We start from the raw sequence: 25,761 nt of genomic DNA, 5'->3' as shown, positions 1-25,761 counted from the left end.
ACTTTTTTTTCATTTTTTTTTATGAAATCTGGTTAATCCAGTTTATCAGTCATTGAGTTCATTTATAATGGTGATTTGCCAATGCAGTTGTCAGAACAATCTAAAGTTTGCATTTAACTGGCTGCATTTCATTAAACACAATGTGTCATTTTGTAACTGTATTTTCATTGCGGTAGAAACATAAATATGTCAGATCTCCACGTAGTTTCATACTGAAAGAAGTAATGCAATGCCATTGTTAAATCTGTTTTTTTTTTTCCAGCAGTAGGAGGAAGTAGTGCTGTTACCATAGCAGCCACTTCAAGATTAAATATTCCAGTGCGAGAGGAGTGTACCGTTTTTGAAACATGTAGCCTATTAGCAGGAGTATGTTAAAACCGTCTATGGTTAAAATAAGTTATGACGCAACGTCGCAGTGAAACGTCATCCGCTTGATTAGACGCATGTGACGTAAAGATCGTTGTGGGAATCAAACTGGTTTCACAGTGAAATGGATACGCGACTCGACTCGCTGCGGAGGAATATTGACTTCTTACAAAAGCAGCACAGGGAAACTCTGGAGAAATTACATGGTGAAATAGATAGTTTAAAACGACAAAATAAAGGTAAATAAATTCCTTCTGTATATTACAGGAATAATGTTTTGGCCTTTTCATGAACAATTCAATACAATTATGTGTGAGTGAGATAGTCCGTACACTTAACAACAAAATGTAACATTTTTATTTTTAATTGACGTAATTTAGTAAAAATATGACGAGAACCTCTTTAGGTACCATTAATGTACGTAATGTGGTTGCTATAATAATCTGCTTGCCTGCGAGTTTAAGGAATAGTTCACCCAATTCTGTCATCATTTAGCGCTACTCATTCATGTTGTCAAAACCGGTATGATTATTTTGGAATGGCAGCATCAGTCACCACCATTCACTCTCACTGTAAGGAAAGTTGCAATGAAAGTGAGCCGAGTTATAATGCAGGTTTAGGACAACACGACGGCGAGTAAATGATGACAGAATGTTCATTTTTAGGTGAAGTGTATCTTTAATGAGGACGGGCACCTGCTGCTGTCAGGGCAGGGGTATCAGAGGTGATACTGCAGTATACGGGTTGCCTGGTGACGTCGAGCTGCTGAATGAAGAAAATGAAAGAATGGCGTTTGTAATCGCTGTGGGTGGCAAAGTATCAGTTTACAGACTAACGTTTTGGTGTTTTGTTTCTGACTGTCAAAAGGAGATTTGTTTGGTCAAATGTAAAGGTATTTTGCATCAAATGGGTGAAGGAAATACTCGAGAAATAAATGTTTGCTGATAAGTAGGCTAATATGTAAGACCGCTACTAGTTGTCAGATGCGATATAGTCAAATATTAAATGCAATTTCATATTTTTGTTTTTGCTCCTGGGTGGGTTAACAATGAAACACGAGTATTTTTCATAAATTTCAGTTTGGGACAAGTTGTTACCTGTTGTAAGTTTTATCTGTTGTAATTGTATAGCCTCAATCCTTTATATTGTTTTATGTTGGGTAAAACGATATTTTTATATTTTCCATTTAATGAAAAAAAAAATTTATTCACTTTTTATGAAAGGCCATTAAATTAAACCATAAGGCGCATATATCACATTGATGTTATAAATAAATAAAAGTACTCTCATATTATAAATAATATTATATATAAAAAAGTAATTATACATCTGGTTTCCCTGCATGATTCATAAATGCATTAAACTGGATATATTAATTAAACATCAATCTCCATTCTGTGTTCTGTTCTAATTATGTGTTAAAGATTTGCAGTATAAGCTGATAATGGAGCCTCCAAAGTTGAGCAGTAAAGGTTAAGTGACACTTCTGTTCTCTCACACATTTTCTTGATCAAAACCACATGACACATATATATTGATTCAAGTTTATATATTAATATTGTAACCATGACAGGATCCAACCGTATCCAGAGGCGCCACACAGACACAGAAAGCAACAAATTCCAGAGAGACAGAAAGAACTATCTGGAGCAAACTTTGGAGGACACCTGCTCATCACAAAGCAGAGAGATCAGGTGCTTGCAAAGATTATTATTATTTAATAATATTATTGAATTAAATAGTTATTATTATAAACATCTAATAAGTGGATACATACATTCTGCCTACAGCAGTTCTTTAAACAATAGAGAAACTGGATCAAATTCTTCAGAGACCCTCGCAGCAGACAGAATACAAGGTCCTTCAGAAGCCAGAGCAGGATTCATCACTTCTCTTCAGCCTCTAATGATCCAGTGTAGTCCATTTCAGGCCCCTCGACCTCCCACCCTACAGGAATGTGAGGTCATCATACGCCAACTGTACAGTGCTAATAGCCTGCAGTCCCAAGAGGTGAGACCATATTTCTCAATCTCTCACTATACAAGAATGACTATTTATATATACACCGGTAATGCATTTTAATTTGTCTTCTCTCAGATCCTACGTGTGAAGGCTGTTCTCCAAGACATTGTTTTCAACAAGAAAATCACTGCAGAGAATTACATTTTGACCAAGGCTTTTCTTGCTGATGGTAAAAGGTAATTTCTTTATCACTACATTTCCTTTCCGCATCTCAAAAAGCCTGTCAAGAAAATGTCCCAGTCATATTTCACCCCAAAATCAAAGGGAAAAAATGTTTTATGTATAAATAATGGAAATAGTTAATTGTCTTGAAAATATAGAAAAAATAGGTCCCTCTTTATATTAGGTTTCTTTAACCGTCATAAAAAATGATAAGTACAATTATCTTATTGTGTTCACGTTATTTGATTGCAAACCTTTTGCTGCTATTGAGATAGGATATTAGGGATAGGTTTGGTGATATGGTTAGGTTTAAGGGTGGGTTCAATTGTAAGGGAAGGGCAACAGTGTAATTATAATTATTAATTAATTACAGAGGCAAGGACATGCCTATTTTTAAAGTAGAATGTAAAAGCAACTGCATTGTATCAAATAATTAATTTAAATGTTAGATGCTTCATATAAAGTGGGACATATACATATGCATGCATATATACACACACACATCCTTTTTTTTTTTTTTTGGCAGAGCTGAAGATTCAGAGACATTTCCTCAGATTTCTTTCCAAACCCTGCCTAGAGGACTGTAAGTCAATGCTCATAAATTTCAAATATATAATTTGTTTCTAACCTGCCCGCCAAGAACAAGTTTTGGAGATGTCAACCTTTGCTCTGTTACTATCTGAACAGACCCGTGTCTCAGGCCAGTAAAGCAGAGAAAGTGATCCTCCCTGCCCTCAAACAGACCCTCAACAACAACATAGCAGACAGACAGAGGAGAACTCTGGCTGTGCAGAGACGTCGTCTACAGAGGACTATGCGCTGAAGGACCAGTCATGTGCTTACATAACTACATGTATTTGAGTTTTGTGCCACACATTTACGATTGAAACAGCAGTTTAAATGACTTTATTGATCAAGCAATGCACAAACAGTTAAGGCTTTAGTGTATTGGAATAAAGAAAACAGATGATTATTCATGTAGATAAAAAAAGACAAAGAAAGTATTAATATATTGCCATCATTCCATAGAGGTGCAAGGATTATACTGGGCTGCTAGTGCTGATGGGAAAACATCTAAGCAGCTGAAAGGCAAGCCTGTCTCACGCTTTGAGCCCAGGTGTTCAGCAGTGCCGTCACCGAGTGCTTGTCAGGAAGCTGAAGGAGTTTAGAGGTCATGTTCTTATGCACAGTCTGCAAGAAGGGGTTGGCCTCTGAAAACAGAGAGGAAGGTAAGGACGTGTTCAGTTCATACGTTTCACAGCCTATGCATTTTCATTTAAACTAGATGCTTAAGAGGGTTTGCATTTTAAAAGGCAGCCTAAGATAGCATGCTGACAGTTAATGCACGAAGACTCACCATACTGCTGACCGTCATCTTCCCAGTGGGGGCTCTGATCGGGATAGTCAGCTGGAATGCTCAATTGAAGAGGGGGAACACTGGGGAGATTTTTATCATCTAGACAGAGACAGTGCCAGGAGTGAATGTTTAATTTGTACAAGTGTACAGGACGCATATAGTGGGCATACATTTTGAACTGACCTAGTTTACATATGAGATGCACCGTTCCATTGTTGCTGCAAAAGGACGGGTCCAGATTGACCAGGAATTTGGAATTAAGCCTAGCCACCTCCCCTTGAAGTATGTTCGGGATGGTCTGGCGCTCGTCATCTTCAAGCTTCCGTTTACGCGAAGGAATTGAGGGACCCCTGCCATGAAGGAATATATTTTGTAATATGTCAATTTACGAGTTAAAGCTAGGTGGTTTATACAATGGTTTTGTGAAGCCGTTTTGCACTAATGCAATACTTAATTTGTTACGATTATCTTTTGGTTTGAAGCAATCAATTTTTAAATAATTCAATCTTAATAATGAGAATATTTTAAAACAAACTACATGGTGATATACTCTGTTATAAATGTATAGTTTATATATAATTTATAAAATGTATAATATACATTTACCATTCAAAAGTTTGGGGTCAAAAGTTTTTTTTTGTAAATAATACTAAATCATTAAATATATCTTGAGCATCAAATCAGCATATTAAAATTAATTCTGAAGGATCATGTGACACTGAAGACTGGAACAATGGCTGCTGAAAATTCTGCTGTGTCATCACAAGGATAAATTACATTTGAAAATATATTCAAATAGAAATCAGCTATTTTAAATTGTAACAATATTACAGTTTACTGTATATTTGATCAAATAAATGCAGCCCTGGTAACCGGCCTTAAAAGAAAAATCTCAGCAGCTGTTGATCTTACGTGATTGGGGGTCCATGAATTGCTGTCATAGCAGGAGCAAACGTGCGGTAAAGTGAATGGTTGAAAACTGGAGAGCGGATGTTGGCCAAAACAGCATCCAACAGTGGCTGGCAAAGGTACTGCTTTTTGGTACAGGGCACTGGGGGAGGGGGAGGAGTCGGCTGGAAACAAAAGTCAAGATATCACTGTAGAAATCTGCTACTGCTTTTAAATGAACAGCAACTTAACTGACTCCCTAACTAAGGTTACTCACCACTGCCATGTCATTTTTTAGTTTCTCCAATGCTATTTCACACTTCTGTAGTGTTTTAAGTGGACACCTAGTGGAAGACAGCAATAATGCAACCTTAATCACAAGTCAAAAATCAACAGTAGAGACAGTTCAGCATGCCTGCTTTCCTACCTTGTGTTGGGGTCAGTTAAAATGTTAAGCAAACTTTTCATTTTGCTCAGATCCTTTTTCCTGTCTGTAAAGACCAAACAAAGCATGAGCACTAAAATCAAGGGGAAAAAGATAAATCAGCACCAAAAAAGAGAAAGTCTCCAGTACCCTCATTTTTGTCTATTTTGTTAATCATCCTGCGCAGCGGCTCAATATACTTTGACAGCTGCTTCAGTTTATCCATGTAAAGCTGGTCCTCAGACTGTGAGGCCCCAGCTGGACTCATCACAGAGCCTGGATTCCCTGTAATAAAAAAGAAAAAAAGAAATTCAATCGAAATTCATTTCTGGCTGCCACGGAGAAGCAAATCATTATTTTCATGTTCCGGCTGATAACCAATAACTGGGTGAAAATGTCGAATTAAGTTAAAAATAAACGTAATCAATCATTTGATTGATTGTTGCAAATAAATGTAGGCATCACAATATTATAATGTACAGAGCTAAAAAAAAAGCATAGTCTTAAAATTAATCTCTTAAATTTGACATTTAACAATGTTATTGATTTATTCAAAAAAAGTTTGAAAAGTAAAAATACAGGAAAATGAGAATGTACAATTAAATATAAAATATATAAAATTGCCTGATACCAATAAATGTAAAAAAAGAACATATATTATTGTTCATTCAAGCACGAAAGAGGACTGTATTCTTGTGTGCTGTATGTGTGCACGATACTGGCCCGCGTCTTTGTGTCGGGTGTGTGTGTGTGTGTGTCATATAAACAGGACATTCACAGACAGCATGGACAGGACGACAGACATTCTTTTGTGTGCGCTTGAATGGTTAATGCATTTGGATGAATAAGAGCGGGATAATATAATGCTAGCCAAAGGATGACTAAAATTAATGGATGCTGCGTTAATTGCGTTAAATATTTGAACGCGTTAAACTGGACAAAAAATGGATGTTGACAGCCCTAATATGTATATAAAAACAAGAAAGCTTCTCTTTACCTGGTGTATTCAGGGGCCCAGGTGAAGGTACCTGGAGGGGGTAACTCTGGGGGGTGCGTGCAGAGGCAGGACTCTGGGATGGCTGGGGAGAGGGACTGGGTTGGAAACCTCCTGGAGATGGGGTCGGACCAGAGCTAGAGGCAAAAAAAAAAAAGTTGAATTAACCTTAATCTGCAGTTAATACTAGTAAATACATAACCATAGATAAAATACATGGATAAAACCGAAACCATTTTACTATACCTGACAGAGTTGGGCTGAGAGGAAGGAGGCTGGGGGGATGGCTGAGGCTGTGGGGGAGGTGGCATCTGGGGTGTCTGCACCTGAACTGGGGAGGGTGATGACATCATTTGCTGACCCTTTAAAAAAGTTAGGAGAGAGGGGAAATGAAAGTGGGTTCAAAGTAAACAGACGAGTGGAGGAGAGCGGGCACAGCACTGATGTAGCCAGTTACCTAGAGACAACAGACATCAGATCAGTTCGCTTTGACTGTAGAGCACCAGTAGATGGCGCTGTTTAACCAGTAGATGATTGCTTCTTATTAGCTTCCTCACTAATGTCACTTTATAACAAAATCCAGTTCACTTACCTGTGCCACACACTTTTTAATTTCACTTGCCTAAGTGCTTCTGGGTAATTTCTGACTAAATGTTTCTGATTGTGAAACTGGTTGGGGTGGGATTGGGGGGTAAAGGGAGGCAGATGAGTGTGGATTATGGACAGCCTTTGCTCTAGTGTAAAGCCACAGACGTACGGACCCACTGGGTTGCAGCGCTGAGACCCTGCACTCAGCCCTGCGGTAAATACCTGTGGCATTTGCTGTCCTCCAATGGCAGCGGGGTTTTGAGGAATGGCAGAGTTCGGGGTGGCGCGGGGCAACCGAGGTGGCATTTGCATCCCAGGACGGGGCATCATCTTTGAGGAGGACAGAGGGGACAACAGACATGTCACAAGCAAAACAATAAATGCAGTGCATCAGCGGACATGAGGAAGCACATGCAAGAATGCAAACAGAAATAGATTCGGCAGGTCTGCAAGCACAGATGCACATAGAGTCACATTCAATTATGCAAAACAAGACTGTCCAAAAATAAAATGTGCCAGCACGGCAGTATAGCGAGCTTCCTGTCATTGCAAGAGCATATAAAGGAATATCCCAGGTTTAATACAAGTAAAGCTCAAATGACTACACAAAGTTGTGAAAATGTTGATTGCTACTAAAAAATAAAAAAAGGTCCCTCCTGCTTTTACTTTAAAAAAGCAAAAATCTGGGATATAATAAAAAGTGAATGGGGACGATTCAATCCAATGCTATAGCCAGAAGTAAGATATAAACAATGTGTATTAACAGCGAGTTAAGTCGCTTACTAACTGTTCTGCGTAAAGTTATATAATTTATATTTTTTTATATTTAACATAGATAATATAAATGAATTAACCCGGAATATTCCTTTAACAACACTGATTGTTAAAACAAGGCAAGCCACAGGCCAATGGATTTCATGCTCTCTTTTCATGTACCAGAATCAAGAAAAGATGCAATGGGTACTTGCATCTCCAACAAGCCTTTCGACTCTAAATTAAAGCTGTGGTTGAGCTTGCCATCTGCTAATGGCCTTTATAGGGGAGCTCGGATCAAAAGATGGGCGGATACAATGCCTCATCAACCTCCCTTGAAACACATTAAGGAAATCATTTAAAGGCTCAAAGGAAAATATCAGAGTATGTTAACAATCATAGCAAACTGTAATTTACACAGCTTTGTGCAGGCTAACCTAAAAAGGAATGCAGAAAGGGCTTGTGGGTTTAAAACGGCAAGCATGCAGTCTATTAGCTGTTAGCTGCACAAACATGCATAATGCAAATGAGATTAAAAACTAATGCTACTCAAACTTAAACTGACTGCTCTGCTGTATTTCACAGCTCTGCAACAGAATCGAGATTTCTGGCTTTAGAATAAACTAGGGCCACACAGATGGAAAAAGGTGAATAAAAGCAACATGAAGCAAAATGTTATCCACCGAATGCTTGCAGATGGGAGGGCCACCCTTGAGGGAGAGATCTGACTAGATGTATGTGGAAAAGTAAAACAGGAATCTAGTTCAGTGTATATATATATATATATATATATATATATATATATATATTAGGGGTGTAACGGTTCACAAAATTCACGGTTCGGTTTGATACAGAGGTGTCACGGTTCAGTACGGTTTAGATACAGCAAAAAGAAAGAAATAGCAGAGAATTGTTTTTAAAATTTGTTTTACTTTGAACATTGATGGAGCTATACTTAGCATTAAAAAACAAAAACAGCTCCTTGTAAAAAAAATTAAATATAATATTGTAGTAGTTGTTTATTTCAAGTTTGCAAGGCTCCAGATTAACATTTGAGGGCAGAAATTTTATTAATAATGTCGAAATAATAATTCAAAAGCAAAAAGATTTTAAAAAATGTATATTTGGGAGTGGAAATGGCAGCCACCTACTGGTTACAATGGTAATTTAATGTCTTTTTTATTTTTAAATGTGAGTTTTCCTACATCTTGAAACTTGTAGTTTTATAAATGGCAATCTTTGAAAAACGAACAAATACTGTTTTGGTCATTACATTCAAAATATGAAATATTTAAATATGATAATATTTGAGTTTTGAAGTGCTGGAAAAAGATGTGTGACGTTCTTGAAAGCATTTTACTATTCCTGCCAAACTTCCGTCATTACAGTTAGTGTTGTTACTACATTAAATCCATGGTGATTGTTGCTGATCTGTGGACTTAAAGCCTATAACTAGTTCATTTATGGCACATTGTTTCTCCTGGTTTCCACGTCAATGATGTTTGATCTAATAGAGATCTACAATTAATAACGGAGAAAATGTAATGCTTTTAACTATAGATCTCGCAGCGATGTTATTACTTCTGTGCGAACTGAAATGCACTGACAATGGTCCACTCCAAACTATCATGCGATTATTTTATGTGCAGCTTGTCAGTGCAGCATGGCTGATCGGTAGTAAATGCTGCTCCATCTGAACACCAGAGGGCGCTCTCGTGTAGACATCAAATATGCCTCGCCAAAGAAGTAGATAACGTTATTAGTTATTCCAGGAAATCCCTATCAGGCATCATCGCTGTAGCTGAATAAACACAAGATTGAAACACTTTGATTAAACATGACTAATAAACACACAACTGCCTTATTCCGTGTAAGAAGCCACATCATCTCACAGAAGGATGCTCAACTGCCATTATGAAGTGAGTTTGGAGTAAAAGCATGTAATTAAATGTTGTCTTTTGTTGGACAAAAAGTTATTAAATGCTTGTCATGTTTGGAAAGCTGTTTGACGCGTGTTGCTCTTTCAAATGCACGTTAGAAGTGACTCAAACTCACAGTGCTTTAAGATGGTGCAGCGTTTAAGGCGAGACACGGCAGGCAAAAACATTGTTTTTTTTCACTGGTCAATTTTGAGATTTTGGGCTATTTGTCTTCAATAACATGTCTTCTTTCAGACTTGTGGTGAAAAAAAAGTCCAAAAATACACATTTAGGTCTTTATTTTACTACACTTTGTCTATTTGCGTCTGTAGATTTCTCCGAAATTCAACAAAAGTTGGCGTTCTAAATCAACGCGCTGCTCCGCGATCGCTCTCTGCTTCTTTTAATCTCACAAGTCTGGAAAGCGCTCTCTCTCCTTTACAATGCTGTCGGATCCAAATATGGTAATTTCCTTTTAATCAGCAACTAATCGTGAAAGTACAATGGTTATTTAACCCTAAAAGCGAAATCTCATTGGCTGATGTCAATTTCTGACAACCTGATTCGTTCAGATGCATCACGTGACGCGCTCTGACATTTAGATGTGTGTTTTTGACTGTTTTTCTGCTCAGTTGAAGGCCATAAATGCTGTGTTTATAAGTTTTGATGCGATTTAGGTGGTTTGTATTGTTGTTGCTAATGATTTGATAAGATATTGTGTCAGTAAATAGTTGTTTCCACTAAAAAAGTATGATTTTTTACATTACAAATCTCTAAATGCCTTTTTCTCAAAATGAGTTTTTTGTCATTCTCCAGTGACACATCTCAGCCTATGTAGCACCTATGTACACCAAACTTTCCAGTTATACACTTAGCAGTATTCTGAAGATATGTTCAGAGGGATTTGTTAATAAATCATTCCTGGCCTGATTTATGTGACATTTTAATTAAAACAAATATGGCAAAAATAGATTTTTAAGGCTATGGACAGTATATTTTGATTTCTTAGGTAATGAAAGCATATGCCCTGAAATCCCTCTGAACATCTTTTTTCATCTTGTGTGTAATCAAAATGAAAAAAGAATTTTGCACCTGGCTTTATCATATGTTCAGATCTATCTCCTGAAAAAATATGCAAATTTGCACATATTTAATGAGATAATGCCTAATTTGCATAATTAAACATACAAATGTCAAAAACTTGTAATGCATTTTTTTTGTGAACTTGTGTAAATAATCAACTGAGGAAGTTTCATGGTGATATCTATTATTTTAAAATTGTACCCTATTCACCTGTAGTGTCTCACCTTAAAGGTTCTCTAAGCGATCCTGGGTGACGTCACTTCTTGTTGATGATCGAACTATTGTCAAACAAAACGGAGGCTAGCTAGACCCTCCCTCCTCCTCATCCGCGCAATAACCCCCCAAACCCCACCCCACATCATTCTTGTCGGTTATTGGCTGGAACAGTTTGTTATGTTTCGTGGTGCGGGTTAGTCCAGTTTGTTTTTGTTGCTGTTTGTGGAGCCTGGGGTGTCTACAGAGACCGCGTTTTTTTAGAGTGTGTTCAGGAGACAGACAGCTAGCGGATAGTGAGGAGATATTTGCTGTATGTGACAAAAAATGTTTGGCCTAAAAAATGCGTGACATCGCTTAGAGCACCTTTAAAGAGCCGTACATCAATGACAAGCTGCACATAAAAAAAAAATTTGCGCCACCTTTGCGATTTCAAAATCGTGATAAGTCAACTTGATTTAAGTGCGATTACATGGAAATTGCGATTAATCGTGCAGCCCTAGTCAAGTCTCACAAAAGGAACAAAAACAAAGCACCATCAACTTTTCATCCACTATATTATAAGTGTTCTAAAGCACTTCCATAGTTTAATGTGACCGGGATGAATATTGAAGTCGTTAAATTCAAGGTCATGTAAAGCCGCCTTTCCACTGCAGCCGACATTCGCATACGTTTGTCGCATTTCCCGACAAGTGCTTCCCTACACTGCGGCTGTCAGTCATTCTCCATTCAGCATTCAAACAGCGTGTAGCGTTCGGTTACGACAGTCAACATAATGAAACTCTCTCCAAGATGATTCAATGTTCCTATTATTATACTTGATCTGTAGATAAAGCTCTATGGTTTCGCATAAAATTACTATCTTGCTGGAGTTTATTGCGGTTCATGTATCTTTCTCCCAGGTGTCTTTTAGATCACAACAATGAAATAGAGAGCACTATGAATTGTAACTGAAATTTTAAACTGTTAAAAGAAAAGACTTAATAAACTATTGCATTGATATAATATACTACGGATCAATATCGCTTTCCTTTTTCCATTGAACTCTCCAATGGGAAGCGCTGCGCGTGCACGCTACGACTCCATGTTGCTTCAAGCGCATCATTCTGAATCTGCGCATAAGCGCTTTGTGCCGCTCTGTTTTGGAGCCTTTAATATTATAATACTTTTGTGTAATGAAAAATACAAAGAGCAATGTGTAACATTTGAACAGATTTAGTGCTACACTTATTCACTTTAATTTGCTCTCCATCTCCACTAAATAATGTTTTATTCACTAAATGTTTAAATTTAATACAATTATTGTGCACTCATGTAGGGGTTTTCAGGGCCGATACCGATTATTACAGATCAAGCAGACGAATAACCGATATTTTTAACCGATGTCTGGTGTAAAAATGTAGGTTAAATGTCAAAACTAAGAATAACAAAAGGTTTTGACAAATACTTTCTTTAAATGATTTTAAACATATCTTTAAATCTGATAACTGTTAATAATAACATTATTATTAATAATAATAATAATAACTTAAAGTGCCGGGAGCACCTAGCAGCATTCTGTAAACATTTTATAAAACTTAAAGACTATTTTAATGGTTAAATTAAATTTTTGAAATCAAAAAGCATTTCTAATTAATTGAAATCAAACTTATTCAATTTATTTACAGTTTAACAAAAAATTAAATATTTAGGGCCCTTTGAAAAATCTAACTTTTATTTTGACAGGTTACCACTGAGATCTTTGAGTTTCAGTGCGTTTATGATATGATGATAGCTTTTCTCAGTTGAAGCATTAAAAAAATCATGAAGTGACTAAGCGGCTCTGGAGATGATGTTTATGCAATACTGTCCTCATATAATGATGCGGCTGAGGCTGAAAACAGCGCAAGCGTCACGCGTGCTCCAGTGTGTGTGTGCGTGCGTGTGGTAAATGAAATCATGTCTGCGCCATTCATTTAGAGACACGCAGGATTCATATTTAAATAGTCTTTTTGTGGTTTGCAATTCGATTTGATTCGTACTGACCTGCTTTTTATTAATTTATCAAAACGTTGACAAATTCTGTGACATTCGGCTTTATACAGTAAATTCCGTTTTTATGACTGGAGTCTGCTGCTACCTTAACTTTGAGAGACAACTGATGCGTGATCAGTGAAGCAGCTGCTGGAGCTCCAGTCAGCAAGTGCTTTCGGTGTGAGAGGGCAAAACTTTCAGTGCCTTCAGCTTTTCGCGTTGATTGGCCGGACTCGTGACTCCCAACAAATCAGATGGGCGGGGACATTGGTCTAGTCTACAGAGTGGTGAGGTCCGACAGAAGTGGCTGCGTCAGAGCCAAATATAGTGCATTTCAAAATGTAATTATTTTATCGGCAAATCGGTTATGAAAATGGCCGATACCGATAACCATAAAAATTCTTAATATCGGTGCCGATAATCGGTCGACCCCTACGCTCATGATTATTCTAGAGTAACTTTTGCTGCTGAATTTTCTATTAATCTAGTTTATCATTGTATTTTGTCATAGATTATGATCATATTCTTTTTCATTTGTTGTTTTTCTTTATAATGATGTAGATATAAAATAAATCACTGCGCTATATCAGATTGGTATCGGCCGATACTCAGAATTTTTGGTATCAGATTGGTTCTGAAAAAATGGCATTGGTGCATCCCTAATATATATTATATATATATATATATATATATATATATATATATATATATATATATATATGGCACGTGCTGACAATTAAAGTCAGCTTTTACAGTAACAAGATTTTTTTTCCAACAAGTAGTGTACTTTTTAACAATTGTGATATTGAAATATTATACATTTCAAAATAAAATAAAAATTAATTACTTAAACTTCAAAACTAAGTTCAATTGCCTATTTAAAAAAAACACTTATTTTGCCATATATATTTTTTAAATACACATATATAGAATTATTCAGCTGTTCTCTTGCAGATTGTCTAAATACGGCTCGTATTCTTCTTTTCAAAGTACCTTAAGTATTCATGGTTTAAGTTTGAAGTATAATTTATGTCGATAGCACAAACAATACAAATTAGGTGGGAAAGTTTAATACTTAAATTAGGGGTTTGGAAAAACCCTTAAACCCAAGAGTAATAGTAACAGTGGTACTTGCTAGTTATGAGCAGCTTGTAGTTTGTCGAACTACTTGCAAAGTAGCCTCCCCAACACTGGTGAAGACGTCAGTAGCTTATTTGTTCAGAAACATTGAGCTGTTATTGGAGAACAAGGCCCACCGCTGTGGCCCACAACTAAACCTCTATTGACAAGAAAAATATTGATGTATAATCCTTCTGTTGTTATTTAGACATTGTGCATTACACTACGGCCCACCACCAGGCAAAGAATAAACAGTTCTGACATCCAAAAGAAATTCAGGTATTGATTTTGGTAACATGCAATCACTTCACGCTCAAGTCTCTTATCTCAATCCTCACCACGGCTTGCACTGGGTTTACCTGGCCAGGGACTCCTGCGAGCTGGGCTGCCTGCTGCATCTGTTGAACCTGCTGCTGCTGCTGCTGCTGCTGCTGTTGTTGTTGCTGTTGTTGCTGCTGCTGCTGCTGCTGCTGCTGTTGTTGTTGTTGTTGTTGTTGCTGCTGTTGTTGTTGTTGTTGCTGCTGCTGCTGTAATACTCTCGCCTGCTTGTATAAACAGAAGCAAACAGAAAAATATACCAGAAACTAAGACTAGCTGGTGTAATTTGCCTCTCCCGACCACTTGTGTTCAGATGAAGTGAGACAGATGTCAATAACAGGTGTAAACGGAGACTCAAAGTGCTTATTATGCATTTTGCATTATGATTGCATCCTGTTAGGGCAGCTGATCTTTACCTGCATTACCTGCTGGAGCTTCAGATGTTGCTGCTGCTGTTGGCTGAGTGAGCTGATTTGTTGATGCTGTCCTGGAGTCATTTGTGACTGGGGTACCAAGACTTGCTGCTGTGAGTGAGGGGGCATCTGACCTGCCACTCCCTGAGCCTGTACCTGGGCTTGACCTTGAGCTTGGACCTGAGCCTGTACCTGGGCTTGAAGCTGCTGCATTTGCTGGATACTCTGGGCTTGGGCATGAGCGTGGGCCTGTGCTTGAGCTTGGGCCTGTGCTTGAGCTTGGGCCTGGGCTTGGGCTTGGGCTTGAGCTTGAGCTTGGGCCTGGGCTTGAGCCTGAGCCTGTGCATGAGCCAGTTGCTGCTGCTGCTGTTGTTGTTGTTGTTGTTGTTGCTGCTGCTGTTGTTGTTGTTGTTGTTGGTGTTGTTGCTGCTGTTGTTGGTGTTGTTGCTGTTGTTGTTGGTGTTGTTGCTGTTGTAGTTGCTGCAGCATTCTGGTTTGGTGCAACTGAAATTAAAGACATTAAAAGAATAAATACACGACTACATTATGAAATTATAAATACAATAAATTAACACTTTAATTCAAATACGGTCATGTAGTATCTTTATTTGGCCATGATTTCACCAACCCACCGACAATAGAGCAAACAGAGAGCAGAATGGATGTATCAGAGATGGATGTCTATGAAGTTAATGTATCAAATTAATAGAATGTTAAAGGGGTGGTAAAATGCCATTTTCACAAGATGTAAAATAAATCTCTGATGTCCCCAGAGTGTGTGTGTGAAGTTTTAGCACAAAATACCCCACAGATATTTTTATATAGCATGTTAAAGTTGTCACTTTTTGAGGGTTTGCAAAAACACACTGTTTTGTGCCTGGCCCTTTAAATGCAAATGAGCTGCTGCAGAGGGCGGGGTTTCAAGAGCTCCTGTGTGTTAGCAGCTGTGACAGTAGTATATTCCTGCACAACCGGAGGCTGCAGTTTTAGGACCCCAGTTTTAGGACCGCAGTTTTAGGACCCTAGTTTTTTGTGACAGCGCCACCTACCGAACTGGATGATATAGCGGCGGCTGCTGTTTCAGGACCGCAGTTCTAGGATCCAGGTGGTTTAGTTTGTACATCAAGATCTACCTTGATCCTAAGTCTCATTAGAAAAAATATATATATTTTAACAAATAAGATTATGGAATAGAATAGCTCCTGCAGCAGGTGGATTAGAGCAAGTAGCATCAAGCTACACGACACAATTTAAAAGATTAATATTAAACTTTTACTTAAAGCTCACTTTAAACCACCATCGAGTAAGATAGGATATTTGTACCATATTCCGGTCGCGGTTTAAAATGGTTTTAAGTCATAAAAAGATGTTGAAATATGGTATAATAAAGCAATTTATATGCAGCTAATGGCTACACCTTGCTTGGCAATACTGTAAACATTCTTAATTCATATGAAAATACCCAAAATTGCACGAAAATCACACACAAACCACATATACTCGAAATCGTGCATTTATTAGCTTCTTGTTTCAGGTGAAGAGATGTGTTTTAGCTTTGTTATCACGGATAACAGGACCGCGTCATGCAGAAGGGCAGGATTATTGTCACGTTGAACCACGTGAGATGATTGACAGCTGTACAGCGAATGAGACTTGCGTACATTACTGACGCAAATCAGGAAGAGGAGACCCAGATCTCTCTGTGTTCGCTGTTTGAGTTTTATCATAAACACTATCGAGTCTTAAATCTTTCTAATGATGCTCAGTTTGTCCAGATAAAATAAGTAAGAGTGTGATGTTTTAACGGGTAATGAATGTTGAACAACAATCTGTTGTGATCAACAATGTGATCTTTTATCTTTGCCGCGAAAGGGGTTAAATTTGTGTTTTTGGTAATCCAGTTCTGTAGGTGGCGCTGTCACAATAAACTAGGGTCCTAAAACTGCGGTCCTAAAACTGGGGTCCTGAAACTGCAGCCACTCCCGTTGTGCAGGAATACCCTTCTCAGCTGTGATTACCTCAGGCAGACACTAAAATGACAGAAACTGTTCTGCCTTTAATGTTAAAACGGAGTCAGACAAAGATGGAGAGACTCAAGAAGAAGTGACAACATGTAGAATGCAACAGGATGTCTCTGAATGGTTAGTTGATTAATTTATGTTGCTGATGTGAAGCTTATGTTGCTTCAATTAGGACATTCTGTCATGTTATCTATAAATCGCTCGTATAGGAACTGTTGTGAGATGCACACAGTGACTTTCTATTACATGTGAAAAGATGGGTGCTAAAGTTTGAGCTGACTCACAAATGTACTCTTAAGCCGTTGACACACTGGATGCGTGGCTTAAGCGTCTCAGCTGCATGGTGTGTCCAGTTTTATTTCGGCTCCCATGTTAACAGGTTAGAGCTTACACACTGCTTGCGTGACACGCGCATCTGGAAAACGCGTGCATGCTAGAAATAGAACCGACGCCTATTTTTCACGCGACACGCAAGCGTGTTGGAAGCGTTTCCAGGCAAAATATAATAGGAAAATATGTTATGTCATTTTGTACACAAATACATATTAATTAATGACATTTTGATGTTTGAAGGTCTATAGGTTGACATAAATTCAGATATAAATGTAATTTAAAAAACCAAAAAATAAATAATTATCGATTTTCAAATATTGCACCTGTCAAACATAGTCTATTTTGCCGTCAATACTGTTGATGGTGTCCTTTATCAGTAGGCTTTATATGCATGTATGCTTAACATGAAGTAGCCTATAGCCTTCCACAACTCTCTCCCCATATGTGAACAAGGGTGATCCAAATCACGCGACTTGACACTTTCAAGTAGCACTGCGCTTTTTGTCCGGTGTGCGAACCCCATTTATACAACAACTTTTCCTCTTCTCAACGTGTTGCTGATGTCACTAACCTGGGAGGAATGTCATGTAGTCCCTACCAGCCATTTGTTGTAGTCCTTTTCTTTAAAGGGGGGGTAAAATACTTAGTTTCAGTCAATCTCATGTTAATCTTGAGTACCTATAGAGTAATAGTGCGTCCTTCATATCTCCAAAAAGTCTTTAGTTTCATCATATTTATAAAATAAAAATACAGCTTTCCGATTCTAACCGGAAAAAGCCGAGGTCCTTGATTCTGGGCGTGGGCGGAGCTATAGAGTCAAGCGGGAGCGCCCGGGAAGGTTTGCTTATTATCGATCGTGGTGCGGTAGGCCATATTACTATATATATATAGTATTTGGTTTGCAAATCCAGCGACGACCTGGGCCTTGTTAATAAAACATTCGTCACTGAAATGACCAGAACACAAAACCGCACTTGCCACACTCCTTTGCTGTCCCGGAAATACAAACTGCATCCACTGTTCCAGTAACACTGGGTTCTTTGGGAAGCTGAACAAGGTAAACTTTCCCTCACATCCCAAAACACACTTTTTTGGAGACATTCTTGACATCAACCATTCCTATTTAGCGCTGCTGATGATGATTTCCGGTAGTAGCGCGTCGATGCATAGATATTATATAGAGATATATGATGTCTATGCGTCGATGAGCGCGGTCTTTCTCTCCTCTGGTCGACGTGTGCGTGAACGCGCTTTTCCGAGAGCAATGCTCATATAAGGAGTTCCACTCTGGTCTACGTCATTAGATCTACGATAGAAAAAAAACAGCCGAAACGTGTTGCAATCCGGAAGTATGATTTTCAGCACAGAAATTCTCTGTTATTCGTTCAAAATAACTTTTCAAACTTTGGCCATTATTAGCATGAGAATCCATCTCTTTAACACTGTAAACAACTCTGAATACATGAAACACCATTGTACCCCCCCTTTAAAAGCAAATATCTTCCTTTGCTTTGAACTTTGAGTGTTGTAACTTTGCAGATGTTGTTTATGCTCAAACAGCAACATTTCACACTAACTAAAGTTAGAAAAGTGAAATCATACTTTACCACCCCTTTAAATAAATTCAATATTTACACCTATATAGCTGCTGTGCGCAAGCTGATAAGCGAAGCACATGGAGTGGATTAAGCACTCAGAGGCTCAGACATGTGAGCTTGTTCCTTACATTATTACAGGACGTTTACAGGACAATAAGTTTACTGTGCACAAACATCTGAAGCGCGCGCCCAGAAAGCTGCGTCCCAGACAGCGCTTGGATACCGCATTGAATTCTCCTTCACGTCTTCTTGCGCTTGAACTGACGAATTCACACAAAATTATGTAAAGACGCCCATCTTGGTGAGTATCCTAGTAAACTTAGTTACCGTATTTTCCAGACTATAAGTCACACATTTTTCATAGATTGGCTGGTCCTGCGACTTATATATGTAAATGAATTCATACTGACTGAGATGAACCAAGAGAAAACATTACCGTCTACAGCCGCAAGAGGGCCCTCTAGTTGGCAGAGTTGTTCAGAAACGACACAGAGGAAAAATTCATCAGATTCTGTGTTGTGGAATGAGATTGAGGGAGCTTGGTCTTTGTTTACCAGTAACTTGTTGGACTCGCTGGCTTATGTTAATTTAGTCTATTCAACCTCCCAGGTAAAAGTTATTTATGCTATTGTGTAGCTGAATAACTGTTAATGTGTTACGTTAACATACCGGACACATATTCAGCCTATTGTTCTGTGTGCTATTGTGGAGCTGAATAACTTGCCTTTCCAGATTAAATGTCTGTTCTTGGTCTTGGATTTTGTGAAATAAATTTCTAAATATTTCTTATAGTCTGGAAATTATAGTAGCGATGTCTCAAGTGAACGTAAACAGTTGATAAATAAAACGCATGTGTAGCAGTATATTGGATCCGTGCATTCAATCTTAAAGTGACAGCAGCTTAAAAAAACCTGCTGCTGTGTTTTAATGTTAATCAAACAACAAAGGACTTTGTTGTTTCAGTCACTGCTCTTGATATTAATCTATATTTAATTCATACAGCGAAGACTATGCAGTGTTGTTTTACATTTGATTGTTCAAATTCTGTACCTGAAAACTACTGTTCGAAGTACCTGAAAAGCACAGTTTATTTCATTCTATTGTATTTATTTGTGCCATTTGTAATTTGATTATTTGTTCTTAATTTATTATTGACCGTTTACTTTATTTATTTTATTTATTTACATTAATTAGTCTAGTAGTTTTTGCAGTAGTATCAAAATTGTAATAGAGAATTGTAATATTTCACTGATATCTAAACATTTTGAACCACTGACCCAACCGGGCCAGTTGAATATTTTTTTTTAGCATTGAGCCCTGCTGAAGCAGCTCTAAATATGCCCTGTGCTAATTTATTCATATTCTTTTGGTTTATATTAGTGGTCGGACGATATTGTTTTTTTGATGGCCGGTGCCGATATCTTAGAGAGCAGGGTGGCCGATATAAAGCCGATATTTTTATATATACTTTATATTTATTTTAATCAATATAGAAAACAAATCTTTAAAATAAACATGCTTATACTTTAGATGGCAACGTCTTGAATCTGCAATCCTATTACAGTATTTTTTTCCAAAGTAATTGTTTAAAAATATATGAATATGTGAATAAAAAGAAAGTAAACACTGTAACAGGGCACTCAGTAATCTGGTAATTTTGTGCACACTGGTAATCATATTTCAAATAAAGACAAGCTAACACTAATTTTACATACAGCACACAGTGAAAACGATATGAATATGACACAGTGGGAAACTGGATATAGCACCTGATCTTCTGTTCGCATTCACTCACTTTGCACAGACCAACCGTCACTCGCAGTAACACGTTTATGCAGGCTACAAATGCACACTTCACAAGGTATCACAGGATTCGATTAAAGGGATACTTCATCTTTGGAAAGATGAATGCGTATTTAAAATGGGTCATTTATGTAGTAGAAATGTGAAATTATTTTTGAATTTGGAGCCTTCTAAACTGAGAAGAGCCAGAAAATGTATTTGTGGCTCATGTGGATGAAAGACAACAACTCCCAGAATGCACTTGCTTCGCTGCCCTACGAGGCCACTCCCAAGCCACGCCTACCGGTAAGAGCGCAGTTAAACAACAAGGCTAGGCTACTAGTGAGTCTCCGTGACAAGTGTGCCCGGGATTTTGAGATCGGCAAAAATGTTCGGGATTCGGCTTTTGCGTTCTACAGTCGCCATTCATTATGTTTACTGTGGCGAGCAGGACGAGACTGACGACCGCAGGAGAACGACGCGAGGCTGCTGGTGTGATTAGTGATGACCGGCACCTGTGAGACGCACCGGTCTCGTATCTCTCACGGAGTAGCGAGAATTTTCTTAGCAATGTTAAAACACAGATTAACCCATCACTTGTTTAGCGTTCATGTAAACTCTACATTCAGAAAAGAGGATGGTAATCCCTACTACTCAGCTTTCTCCACAGAACCTGTTAGCTTAGCTTCCAAATAAAAGATGGCTGACACTATTTGTACATTCTCTGAGTGAGATCCCACCCTCTATGGGCAGGTTGAAATCATGCGGATCTAGCGCCTTCTACTGGCTGTAGTTTTTAGCCTCTGGCCTCCGATGACGCATAATGATGATTTTTTACAGACAAAAAATACATAAATCTCTTGTCTCAGGGGGATATGAGGGAGGGAAGCATGGTAATTTGAAAATAATACAGGTTTTCTACTGATACAAAGCTTAATGCTAAATCCTGAAGTAACCCTTTAAATCTGCAAGGTTTGTGAAATTAAATGTTTATTAGATATGCAGAGACTTGTTTGAATGTAGATGCGCATTTGCTGAATGTTGACGCCAGATGAGAAAGTATTTTAGCCTGATTGTTTGCCTTTTCTGTTACAAATAATATAAAAGCAAACAATTTACTTTTTCACATACCATTTACTTTCTTTGTTTACCAGTTCTGTCTAACAAAGTATTAGATATGACAGACTGACAGAGATCGTAATTAAATGATGGAGAATGTGAGTGAGCGCTGTGTGATCACGTGCTGCCGTTCTCTTCTCATGTGCTGGTGTTCTCAGCGCCGCCCGTCAAAATAAAAGTCCAGAGCGCCATCAAAATAAAAGTCCCGCTTCCAAAACATATGCCAATCAGAAAAACTTAACGGCCAATGCCAAATATGACAAATATAGACCACTAGTTTATATACCCCTATATATGTAAAAATTACAAATGCAATGAAAATACAGGTATCAGCTAGTAAAAAAAAAAGAAAAAGCAAGTATCGGTATCGGACTACTGCCCTGGTTCTGGAAAAAGTGGTATTGCCGAATCCCTAATCACCACCATTGAAGTAGCAAACACTAATCTTTCGATTCTCCATTACCTGGTTCTGTTGTTGCTGCTGAGTCTGGGCCTGCTGCTGTTGCTGATTCTGATGCTGCATTTGTTGATTCTGATGGTGCTGCTGTTGAAGTTGCTGGAGTTGCCTTATCTGTTGGAACTGCTGCTGCATGGCATTCTGCTGCATAGCTGCTGGCTGCTGAGGCTGCATACCTGCCTGCTGCTGCAGCTGGAACTGCATGGACTGCTGCTGTTGCGGCTGCTGTATCATCTGCATCTGCCCTGCAGCTCCTGCTGGGGTAGATATTGCATCATGTCATTTTGAGGAAAATGTATGAGAATTAAAATAAAATTATTATAAAGCCACAGTCTTTATAGCCACAGTCTTTAATCAGTTGACAGCTATTGAATTTACCAGGCTGCTGGCCTCCTGCTACTCCCTGCATGGCATGTTGACCCATTTGCATTTGCCCTATTGGCCCTATACCACCCATTGGTGCGCCAGGGGGGCGTGGTCCAATGCCAATAACTCCAGGACCACCTCCACCCACTCCTGGTAAATTCTGCAGGGCATTCATGGGGTCTAAAAATAAACAATATTACTTTGAAATTCAGCAGAAAATATATTCCGACAGTTAAATAGTAGACTTAAGAAGATCTTAAATAGCTCTTTAATTTACCAGGCCCACCTTGAGTCTTTTTATCTGCAATGAAAAACAATAATTTCAATTCACGGTCCACATCACAGCAATAAGACAGAAAAAAGGCATAGTAAACAGTGAATTGCCTACTTACGAATGTCTCTAAAATGAATTATCAGTCTTGCAACCAGAGATAAATACTCCTCCTGTTCCCCACCCAAAAAAATATGAAATATATTTATTTAAAACATTTCCGTTAAACTGCGAGTTAACATGTACATTTAAAAGTAGTACTTACTCTGGTCTTTGCTTTGATAAAAACATGGCTCTCCATGTCAGTACTGGACTTTGTGTGAGCAGTTCCTGCTTTTCTCATGGCTTCATCTCTGCAATAAAGCAGAAGTCTGTCTGAATATTTTATCACATTCACAACTGATGCACGAGAAATGTTACCTATCGTTTACTGACACTATCAATCATTTAAGAGATGTCTCAGAACATTTAGAAGAGCTTTTTATTCAAAGAATATAACTATTACAAGCAAAGAGAAAATAAACTTATTATTCTAAGAGGGTTATAATCAATACACGAAATTCTGAAATTAACTAAAGTGTATTATCTATCTTATAAGTATTACACCAAATAAGAGTATTGCAAGCAAATTAATTTATGAATTCTTCTGTAAAGAAATAAGTTACTAATTTAGGTCTATTCTCAGAGACACCAATTTCTTTCTTTATTTTTTTACAGATACAGAAGTTTGGGGATAAATTCAATTTAACAATAAAGAAAAGTCAATCCAAAGCATTATAAAAACAATTCCAAAATATGTTGGTAATTGTTTCTTCAAAGTGATGACAAAAGGAGCAATTGGGCAACTATTATAAGAGCTTATAATGACCCTAAAATGGTCACAAGAGCGATAAAATATCTTTAAGGTTAATTTTCTTTTGCCTACAACGTTAAACAGCATTTATATATAATTAATACATATTTCGTTTGTACATATTTGACTAGAATTTAATTAGGCTTACTTTACATTAGCTAACCGCAAAGCTAAACAAACTCTAAACAGAAAATATAATCTCACTTAATGAACATAATACCGTGATCAGATCAATATCATATATAAATACAGCCTATTTTGAAATTTCGACTGTTTAACAGATGAGCTGATACCAAGCCTGAGCATCCGCTAGTTAGCAGCTAACTTGCTAGCTGACTCTGAGACTTTATATGCGCTTTATATAAGGATATAACCAAAAAAATATTTGTATGCTCACATTTGCGCCACTACTTTCTGTCGAAAGGCTGGACTCCTCCAATCACTATCAGGACCTGGGACATCCATAACTGTTATTGCTGAACAACGTTAAACAAGCTGCTTCCAGTTAGCGATGTCCGCTTCGCAAATGAATCATTCCACCGAGTCGAATCTTTTCAAGGAAGTGGTTGAACCAGCTCAATCTGAAAGATTCATTCAAGAACTGTTCTCGAGTCGAAGAAATAATACAAATAAATCCACTTGAAATATAAGTTAACGGCTTAATTGCAAGTCAGCTTTTATTAACAACACAACAGAGATCGTTGCAATAAACTGTAGGCCTATTTTATTAAAACGTGACAGCTTTTTAGGTAACGTAACTTAGAGATATTAAATCAATATCGTAAAATCAATTACGTAAATGTAAATTATAGCCTATGTAGGTTTAAAATACTTAACCTTTCTGAATGTAACTGCAACAAACTGAATTACTACACAGCAAATGATGAATAAAAAATTATAATAGACTAAATAAAGGTTTAAAATAGAGAAAAAGCTGCAATAGGCTACGTAAAATAATCACAGAAACGGTTCATTGACATGAAAGAAATGAAACAAAAGAACCGATTCGCAGAAATGAGTCTGACTTCCCTAAACCAGGCTTGGATAAAAATTGCTGCTGAAAGGATTGCTGCGGATATTCTCAAAGTCTCCTCAAGCAAATCTAGAATAGGCCTATAATTGACACATGTCACTAACCTGTATATATAGGCTTATCCATAATTTAAATCATGCTTAAAGTGTATTTTGATTTCTTAAAGTGTATTATTGATGTACGTGAATAATTGACATAAAACTGATTATTGAGATACTATGGTTGTTATTAGTATTGTAAATGTTTTTAATTAGTTTTTATTTTTATGGTGTCCGTTTTCATTTTAAATTTGGTTACATTTTTAGTCCTTTTGTTGTGTGTTTTTGTCTTTTTTATTTGTTTATTCTTTTTTGAAAATATATATATTTTTGAGTTATTTTAGGACATCAAGTTAAACTAAATGAGAAATGTTAAAAAGTTTTGTATATATTTTATTTTATTTCAGTTAATGTTTATCTTATTAATTTTATTTCAAGTGCCGAAAACGTATTTTATGGTTATTAGATTGTAAACTATAACACTAAAATGAATTCAATAGTAGTAACATTTATAAGAGTTAGAGTTACTTTATCATTGCATTACCGACTTTTATTTTCATTTTCAGATGTGTGTTAGGCTCTAGGGTGTGGTTGGGCAGACATGCATGTCAAATGGAAAGCTTCTGCATTTCACACATCGCTTAAATGTTGGCTTCCTGCCTAAACATCATTGTTCTTCATTGACTGTATTTTTACTTACCGGTTCATTACTGTAATATTGTTTTATTTTTATTTATTTTTCATTTGGTGGCCATAATCATTAATGCTGAATGTAGATGGCAGGCAATTCAAGGCCTTGACCAAAGGCATATCTCATATAATTTACCCCATGTTGCATCACTATAACTGCAGTTGACATTGTCTACTCAAGACTTAACAGTTGTATGGCAATATTTACTATATTCTTTTGATCATATTCTTTACAAACTGCTGCTATAGGAGGACTGATGAGGTCGGAATATGGTATCAATAACAACAACAATTTTTTTTTGTTTCACTTATGTTTTTCCCTGCCTAAACAATGAGCAAATCTTTGTAAAGGATGTGATGTAATAGTGTCAGTGTGATGATTCAGTATCCTCTGGTTTTGAAAGGATTTTGAAGTCCATGCATGATCTCCAGAGTGTGTGTAATATTCATGAATTTGAGTAGGCGTATATTAATCAATGCAAAATCTATATTGCCTTAAGTTCACAGGTTTTAAGGCAGCTTTGACTTTGTTTGATCTCGACACGTCTGGCAAGCAACAGTTCATACA

The 25,761-nt window shown here is 37.4% G+C and overlaps 2 protein-coding genes across 22 annotated transcripts; one reads left to right on the top strand and one right to left on the bottom strand.

Annotated features, from left to right (window-relative positions):
* Positions 1-476: 476 nt before the first annotated feature.
* ccdc74b (coiled-coil domain containing 74B) lies at positions 477-3,373 on the top strand (the record flags this gene model as incomplete). Of its 3 annotated transcripts, none has more annotated exons than XM_079586296.1 (7): positions 477-605; positions 1,791-1,838; positions 1,940-2,060; positions 2,160-2,376; positions 2,464-2,564; positions 3,077-3,133; positions 3,238-3,373. In XM_079586296.1, the coding sequence occupies exons 1-7, from the start codon at positions 491-493 to the stop codon at positions 3,371-3,373; spliced, it is 795 nt and encodes a 264-aa protein (XP_079442422.1). In that variant the 5' UTR covers positions 477-490. The 3 variants fall into 3 exon arrangements, with proteins under 3 accessions (XP_079442422.1, XP_079442421.1, XP_079442420.1); XM_079586295.1 differs by having other exon boundaries at positions 2,157-2,376; XM_079586294.1 differs by having other exon boundaries at positions 1,940-2,376.
* med15 (mediator complex subunit 15) lies at positions 3,262-24,047 on the bottom strand. Of its 19 annotated transcripts, none has more exons than XM_079586287.1 (18): positions 23,830-24,047; positions 22,845-22,932; positions 22,701-22,752; positions 22,586-22,609; positions 22,321-22,488; positions 21,949-22,199; positions 14,645-15,136; positions 14,261-14,443; positions 7,024-7,131; positions 6,460-6,575; positions 6,217-6,350; positions 5,370-5,504; positions 5,223-5,286; positions 5,073-5,139; positions 4,820-4,980; positions 4,091-4,257; positions 3,908-4,006; positions 3,435-3,761 (listed from the first exon to the last, which is right to left on the bottom strand). In XM_079586287.1, exons 1-18 carry the CDS (start codon positions 23,895-23,897, stop codon positions 3,625-3,627), a joined length of 2,514 nt encoding a protein of 837 aa, XP_079442413.1. In that variant the 5' UTR covers positions 23,898-24,047; the 3' UTR covers positions 3,435-3,624. The 19 variants fall into 19 exon arrangements, with proteins under 19 accessions (XP_079442399.1, XP_079442413.1, XP_079442400.1 ...); XM_079586284.1 differs by having other exon boundaries at positions 3,436-3,761; positions 14,261-14,446; positions 14,636-15,136; positions 21,949-22,196; positions 23,830-23,988; XM_079586272.1 differs by having other exon boundaries at positions 3,436-3,761; positions 14,261-14,446; positions 14,636-15,136; positions 23,830-23,987.
* Positions 24,048-25,761: the final 1,714 nt, after the last annotated feature.

The sequence above is a fragment of the Phoxinus phoxinus genome (assembly GCF_949152265.1).
Source record: "Phoxinus phoxinus genome assembly, chromosome: 17".
NCBI classification, from domain to species: domain Eukaryota; kingdom Metazoa; phylum Chordata; class Actinopteri; order Cypriniformes; family Leuciscidae; genus Phoxinus; species Phoxinus phoxinus.
Note: the sequence above shows the minus strand (reverse complement) of the source record. Positions and strands in the feature narration are given on the sequence as shown.

Coding starts and splice junctions, on each gene's coding strand:
- med15 (XM_079586272.1), bottom strand. CDS start 23,897: ATGGATGTCCCAGGTCCTGATAGTGATTGGAGGAGTCCAGCCTTTCGA. Junction 5,505..6,216: donor TGGGCCCCTGAATACACCAG/GTAAAGAGAAGC, acceptor TTTTTATTACAG/GGAATCCAGGCTCTGTGATG. Junction 3,762..3,907: donor AGATGACGGTCAGCAGTATG/GTGAGTCTTCGT, acceptor CTCTGTTTTCAG/AGGCCAACCCCTTCTTGCAG.